At 34.9% G+C, this 8,481-nt stretch overlaps 1 protein-coding gene across 1 annotated transcript in view; it reads left to right on the top strand.

Annotated features, from left to right (window-relative positions):
• LOC106872848 (aromatic-L-amino-acid decarboxylase) overlaps positions 1–8,481 on the top strand; it is a 53,199-nt gene that overhangs the window by 16,350 nt on the left and 28,368 nt on the right. Inside the window, 1 exon segment of the mRNA XM_052965968.1 lies at positions 7,793–8,020. Coding sequence (XP_052821928.1) covers positions 7,820–8,020 — 201 coding nt within the window. The 5' untranslated portion in view covers positions 7,793–7,819.

Below are 8,481 nucleotides of genomic sequence, written 5' to 3'. Positions count from 1 at the left end.
TTTTTTTTTTTTTTTTTTACATTCTGTGTATTTGTGTCGCAGGAAATCTTTATTCTGTAAATCTGGTAATTTTTTTCTTAAACTATCTTCTGACTTTCTACCATTATTACTTTCTGTTCGCTTTTTGTACCTTACTCTCTTTACTCTGTTTTTTTTTTGTTTGTTTTTTTGCCCTTTAATCTATCGTTCTCTAAATTAGATCCAGAACCATTGCGTTTCACCGATTGTATTCGTTTTTGTGACATTTTCTTTTTTCAATCTTAATCAAATCTTCGATCCAATTATTAAAAGAGAAAACTCCCCAAGTAAAGTAGAGAATGTTACTGAAATGATTAATTTGTGAATTCATCAATATACAGTGTCTCTATGTAGCTATTGATAACTGTCCTATGTAGCTATCTATCTACATAATTGTTATAACCAGCCCGTTTAGCTGTCTATTTATATTCCAATTGTAGCAGTCTATCCAGGCAGTTATTGATAACTCTCTTGTGTAGCATAAACGTTCTGCTTTGTGTTTTAGCAAAATATTTATCTTTACAAACATAAATTTTCATGAAAAATGAAACTATATGCATGTAACATGGGGGAGAAAGTGAAAGAATGAGGGGAGAGGTATTAACAGTCAACTTATTAGCTCAGTAATCTCAGTAAATGAAGAGATTGTTGTTTCATTCCAGCCATTTTCAAGAAAAGTAATAATTTAGCTGCGGTATTGGCTAATACTGTCTTAGACAAACAAAAAGGCAGTATTGTCGTGGCTGGAAGTATTTTATTCATGGTTCTATTCGATAGGACATGGTATAGGATAAATTACAACACTGTTAACAGTACACATTTGGTCGTGCTGGAATATAGAATATTTTTTGAATGACAGGAAAGGAACCGTTAGAACCGTCTTGGAATGAAAACAGATCTTACATTGTGATAAAGGATTAGATGGTTGTCTTTGATAGGTTTGAGGGTGGAGTAGTCTAGTGTAGGGATAGGGGCTATATGGCATGGGGAACAAGCAGATATGTGGAAGGGGAAAGGTGTGGTAGCAGCGAAAGAAAAGAAAGGAGGGAGTAGTCTGGGGACCGGAGGAGCATGATGTAGGGGTGGGAGAGCATAATATGGGGGAGATAGAGCACAGTGTAACAGAGGTGAGATCATAATGTGGGGAGGATGAGAGCGTAGTATAGGCGAGGTAAAAGCATAGTGTGGGGGGCTGGAGAACAACGTGGGGGTGGTGAGAGCTTAGTTTGGGGGAGATGAGAGCATAGTATGGGGAGATGAGCGCATTATGTAAGGGAGGTGAGAGCATGTGGTGGGGGGTGCGAGTAGTGCATAATATAGGTGGGGAGATCTTAGTGTAGGAATGGAGAGAGATTGTGTTGTAACACAGAAATAGAAAAGTTGATACAAATCAGCCATGCACCGTAAACATCATGTTGACTTGTAGGTTATATATATAGAGAATTTCAACACACTATTAATAGTAGATAGATATTTTAACCTGTATTTCGTTGAGGAGGTAAGAGAAAAATCGATATAATGGATACAGTAAATGACATGGAATAGTGATACGTGTGTGTGTGTGTGTGTGTGTGTGTGTGTGAGTGTGTGTTTACAAAACAAAAGAGAATAACGAGAAAGGCTGAAAGAAAGAAAGAAAGAAAGTAATGAAGATTCTCGTGTCGCCCTCAGATTCAAAGAATCATTTCCGGCACATTCAGCAATGTAATTATCTGCAGACAAATGTGTCTCCAAGAATTACTGTAGCCATTTCACTGTTGAATGAGTAACGTTTGACAGAAAGTCTCTCTGTCATTTCCAGCCAATTTTCAATACGTGATCTGTGAGATAAATTACACAATGCAGTTTAACGTAGAATGTATTTCTTTTTAATGGAGATTGACAGAAAATATTTAAATACATTAATCAGTGTATTTCAAGTGTTCAAGACTGTGTAAAGATGCTTTGGATTGCTTCAGAAGTTCAATTCATAAATACACAGATGGAGGATCGATATCAGCAGTTTCAGCAAAAGTTTTCTGCTCTGGTCTCGGATAGACCAATATTTTGTTGGCGAGGAATTCTGAAAACATTGATACCGTAAATAATTGAATTGTCGCTGGATAATGAAAACGATGTTGCAGGTTCAATTCCCGAGAAGTAACCACTTTATCATTGTCCATTCGCGGCATTTATCATAGTTTAATCCAAAATGTTTCTAAATCTATCTCAGAGTGGATTTATTTTTTGAGGGATGATTTCATTGTTTACTAAACATTCTGGATTATGTCATTATAGATTTAATCACTGACTAATTATTAACTGAAGAATGTTATTTAAGATTTAATTGTCAAGAGTAGGGGATTAGAAATATTCTCTTCTACTCTAGGCACAAGGCCCGAAATTTTGGGGGAGAGGACCAGACGATTAGATCGACCACAGTGCGCAACTGGTACTTAATTGATCGACCCCAAAAGGATGAAAGGCAAAGTCGACCTCGGCGGAATTTGAACTCAGAACGTAAAGACAGACGAAATACCGCTAAGCAGTTCGCCCGACGTGCTAACGTTTCTACCAGATCGCCGCCTTTGCGAATCAAAAATATTGACGCTAATTCATGTTAATAGCAGATATTTATTTATTAGCGTAAACATTTATTTATTCATCACTAAAGTGAAAAAAAACATCAGAAACTTTATTATGTGCAGGCTAATTTCAACTATATTTTTTAATTATACTTTATTAAATAACTTTATAAGATATGGTTGAAAGCCTATTTTGAGCATGGCCGTGCATGTTTGTCGAGATATAATACCATCAGCTCTAATTATAAACATAAACCTCCCCGTATGGTAAAAAAAAATTTATTTAAAAAGAAATCCCAAATAAATATTTTAACCAACGAAAACACCAGATAAAATACATCAAATCTTTATTTTCTTTTTTGTTATTTTAAATCCAGAAAAATTTCCTGAAAATTAAGAGGAATTCTTTATTATTAAAACGGAGGGCAGTTAGAGGACATTTACACAGCTCCCCAAACAGGTAGGATTCGCGCGAGTATAATGATCTGAAGATTAGACTAAGTAAGGCGGTGAGCTGGCAGAATTGTTAGCATGCCAAGGAAAATGCTTAGTGGCATTTCGTCCATCTTTAAGTTCTGAGTTCAAACACTGCTGGGGTCATTTTTACGGTCGATAAAATAAGTACCATTTGAACGTTAGGGTGTATGTAATAAGCTTAACCCTATCCTCAAAATTACTGGGCTTGTGCCTAAAGTTTGAAGCCAATATTAGATTAACGAATTGGCTTGAGGCTTTGATGTGAATGTTCCACCAGTACTCATTGTTCTGGTATTTATGTATGCATCCAATAACAGAGGGATTCTGTATATTTATTCCGAGACGATCTTTTTTTTTTTGAATTGCATTGTATGTTGTTTTTGCGACAATGCCATGTCGCATAGGGAGGTAGTACGTTGATGGGCAGCTGCTAATTATGTGTGATGTCTTCCACAGAAATATGACGTAATCTACATTTACGGTTTTATTTGTATGTATTTAGTATGTGTGTGTGGGAGAAATAGAGAAAAGGGAAAAAATTCAAGGCGCATTGGTGTGTTGGACTCTTTTACAGAAGAGAGCGCAGAGTATTTCAGCAGCGCATTTCATTTGACTTTACTCCAGTCAACTCAAATGAAGTCATTGCAACTCTCATTCCATTCTCACCCTCTCCATCCCTCTCTCTCACCTTTCTCTTCTTCTCTTCATGTGACGCATCCAAGATGTGCTTCTTGGCTTCAAAGATTTCAAAAACCAGAATGTGCTTATGTCTGCTTACGACTAAACGGGTATCTAAAAAATTTCGTGAAATCTTGGAACATGTTAGGAAGCCATTCGCGATTTTGAAATTCCACCGTAATTTAGTCGTAGTAGTAGTTTCTCTCTCCCTCTCTCAGCATATATATATATATATATATATATATATATATATATATATATATATATATATATATATATATGCATATCTTGTAGCAATAAAATATACCTGGTCTAGCCTTCCATTATTTGACCAAAGCTGCCTTCGTGTTTGTCAATCAATAAAAATAAAATAATTCATGAAAATATGTCATGGATCGATTGTGTCGAAAAGTGAATCATTATTTAGTAAATAACGGAGAATTTCGTATATGGATTTCTATCTGTTAAATAATTAAAATATGCAAAATGATATATGAAATAAATCATGAAAATGTTTTCAAATAACCTTTCAATAGCATAGTTACTGGACCGTCCAATATATATATAGGTGGATATATCTCTCGTTGATTACAATCTGTTTCCTATCGATTCTTCTCCTGAAATACATTTGAAAACCAAGTGCCGTAGTAAGAAAGTGAACTCACGTTATAATGTAATAAAATCACTGCTCAACCAATATAACACAATATATTTAGAAGATAGAAATGCAACTCCAAAACACTTTGTGGTTTTCTGAAAAACAAAAAATGACGGCCACCTCCCTCCCAACTGATGTAATCCCTCCGACACTTCATGACTTGTTTCCTTGACTGAAAGACAGGAACAGAGAAACTGGAAATCGAGACCTCATTTATTTTAATGCTAGAAGGTTCTTCAGTAGTGTGGAATGTGTCACAGTTAACAATTCGCTAATACACGCACGCACATACACTCCTACTGACATATATTATGTGTCTCCGAGTTCGATCCCACTTTGCAATAATACTTTAGATATCTTCTGCCATAGTCTCAGGTTATTCAAACCTTATGCATAATAAATGGTGTGAGTATATATATATATATATATGTATATATATATATAAATTTAAATAATAAGGGTGATAAATTGGATATTAATCTAATTAACACCAATTTAAAACCAGTGGTCTAGCATAAAGAAAATTCTGAAAATCCAGAAAAATTGTATTACATGCATATAAGAAGAGATGACCACTAAGTGGACATCCATTATACTAGAAATAGACCATCTACGATCAAACCACAAAAGGAAAAGAATGTTCCCTAGAAAAAATTCAGCACACACCAGAACATAAACGGGCAGGCCAAATGAAAATATGCAAAATAAAGAATTAATCGTAGACCAGGTTTCGCCATTAACGCAATTACTACTTACGTAACACGTCCGTGGCTCTTCAGTACGACCGCTCTAATTCAATATAAGTTGCAGAAATATACACGTTGTCCACATAAAATTAGACATTTACACAGTTGTACCGATTACATTGGAGATTACGTAAGTAATAATTGCGTAATGGCGAAACCTGGTCTACGATGAATTCTTTATTTTGTATATTTTCATTTGGCTTGCCCGTTTATATTCTGGTGTGTGCTGAATTTTTTCTAAAGAACATTCTTTTCCTTTTGTGCTTTGATCGTAGATGGTCTATTTCTAGCATAATGGATGTCCACTTAGTGGTCATCCCTTCTTATACGTATATATATATATATATATATATATATATCCTTCTTTTAATCCTTATTTATCTATACATTTATATTCTCCTCTCCTTCTCTGGTCTCTACACATTCTAATTGAATCTTCCATGTGTTAACATGTACCTCCTTGCGACCATGTAATCTTTCATTTCATTGAGATATATTTGGTCTCGCTTAGATATTCACCACTTCCGAGGTTCTGCTTGCTATGAAATATATGTAGCCCAGATCTTATCCACTCCCTTCCTTAACTTTTATATTCCTATTCGCATACCCGACAACCCTGCTCAGTTGACATGAAATATAAAAAGGACATCTTTTCAGTTTATCGTACTTCGATACGAAAAAACAATCTACTACCTTCCGTCTCAATAAACCACTATTATCGCCGAAAGTCTTTTAAAATTATTTACTACGGATTGCTTGAACGTAACTTTCTTCCTATTCCTCGATCCTTGGATCTTATATATATATATATATATATATATATATATATATATATATATATATATATGATGATGATGATGATTGCTTCATATTGACAGACAGTTGCCGTCCCGTCACAACGCATTACACCCGATGACACAGCACAATATATGAGTTACGAATAACAGCAGATGGGTTAGGGTTAACTCATTACAGCTGTTCTTTCAGGCGTAATATAATATATAATAACATAAGAATTTCGAGTTTATAAATAAGCCTATGAAATCATGAAAATGAAATAATAGTCACGATGAAACATAAGGTGAAAGTAAAGGAAAGGCTAAATAAATAAAGAATACCATATAAGGTCTGTGTATAAATAAGTACTTATACAATATATCAAAAATGTCAAGGGATCAATGGTTCACATGAAATTAATGTCGACCAGTACGGTAATAATACAAATGTAATGGGTATATGATAAGATGTAATCAGATTTAATAGAGAGTGGTGAGGGAGGTCAGATATGGGATGTAATACACTGCATTATTACCATGTTGAATTCGTGGATATATTTACCTCATGAAAACGGTTTTTTCACATGATGTAATAATTCTACTCATCAATAGCAAACCGGTCTGAAACAGATGCAGTGAGTGAACCACTAGCCATCTGTTGTTATTTGTTCGTTATTCACCTTATTCGGAACCTGCAATTAACGTGGAACTGGAATCTATTGATTGCAGTACAATTGGTGCAGTGTTTGTACCAAGGTGAAGCCTTGCGGTCGGATGCTTCTGATCGTACATAAAACTGGAATATAAATCCGTCTTTACATCGGTATTATGCATGTTGTTTTGTACATGATAGCGATCTCATTGAACTGGTCGTGGTGCTTTACTATTTAAGGACCTGGTTCGCTTGAATCCTTAACTTTTATACGCACACACGCACACACATTGAGAGTGTATATATGTGCTTAATCCTTCTGAAATGCAAAGTGCTTCATAATCCCATTATTAGAAATGTGTGGTGATAGTTTTGTGTTAGCAAGCAGGATTCTACCCACATAACTGTTTCCACTGTTTAATGTTAGATGCCAAACGACGGAATCTGTAGGTAGGGAGAAATAATATCGCTTATCAAAACGTCGATTACTTCGATCCCCAGTACTTAACTGGTACTTAATTTATCGACCCCGGAATTTATCAAACTCAGAACGTGAGGTCGGAGAAAATGATGCTAGGCATTTTTCCTGGTTACGGTTGTGCCAGTTCGTCCCATTCGCGTACGAGTATATACACACGTATTAATGCTGTGTATATGTATGCTTATAGGCTTGGAACGTATATATCTTCAGTCTATCATAAATATTTGTCTGTGTGAAGGTAACTATGTGTTTAATCGATAATGTCTTCATACAGCTACTTGTGTGGATCTTCATTTAATGTCTGGCACCGCGTGAAAAATAGGAACTGAATCGGTGGCACGGTTGCCAGTCATGTGATGCATGAGTTTGTAAAATGATGCTGCAAGTAATTCCATCAATTTTGAAAGATTTCCAGTATATCGATTACGAACAGAAACCAGGAATTCTTCCTGTTTCAATAACATTACTCTTAGAATATTTCAGCATTTCACGAGATTCATATGACAGTAGTGATCATCGTGTATTATTCAATTTGTTGTGGCTGAGCTGGAGCACTACCATCACAGACTTATTGCTTGTAATATTTTTCTTTCCTAGATGCCTCTTTCTCAATGACTGAATTTTTTTATTCTTCAATCGATGTTTGTTTTAAAGCAATGTATTCACAAGGACTTTGTATATTTTTGAAATTCTTTGAAAGCAAATCTTTTATTGATATTTATCAACTTTCTTCTGACAATAGATTTACCCGTGATACGGATTGCGAAAAATGGATTCTCAAGAGTTTCAGGTTGCCAGTCAACAGATGATCAAATTCGTGGCTGATTATTTAGAAAACAGTCGAGAACGTCGTGTACTTCCGGATGTAAAGCCAGGCTTCATGCGTCCACTTCTACCCGACCACGCTCCTCAAGACCCAGAAAAATGGGAAGATTTATTTAAAGACATTGAAAGAGTTATTATGCCAGGGGTAAGTGCAATACACTTAAACAATTATCTAACATTCACATCGTTCTCACTACTCCTGTCTTTCATATCAATGCAATCACTAAAAAATATCTTCGTGTCACTGGTTTTTGTCTTTGATTATTCATTTCAAAAATGACTACACCGGTCTCTCAGAAATTCTTGCGAAATATTATATATACATACATACATACACATATATATATATATATATATTACAAATTAAAAGGGTAAAGGATTATCAATTTATTAATTAATAAATCAATTAACAATTAATATTTTTTTACCAAGCCCATCGGTATGTTAGCTTTTCATTGTTTTTTTCTTCTTGTTTTTGCCTTTGTGAGTTACAAGTGATGCTATCTGTGGGATTCTCAGCTTTTTTAGCTGCTATTTCTGAACTTCGGTAAATGGTGAAGCAAATATTGCTGATCCCTTAATTATGTTTATAAATATATATATATA

Source organism: Octopus bimaculoides, chromosome 3 (assembly GCF_001194135.2).
Source record: "Octopus bimaculoides isolate UCB-OBI-ISO-001 chromosome 3, ASM119413v2, whole genome shotgun sequence".
Classification (NCBI taxonomy): Eukaryota; Metazoa; Mollusca; class Cephalopoda; order Octopoda; family Octopodidae; genus Octopus; species Octopus bimaculoides.
Note: the sequence above shows the minus strand (reverse complement) of the source record. Positions and strands in the feature narration are given on the sequence as shown.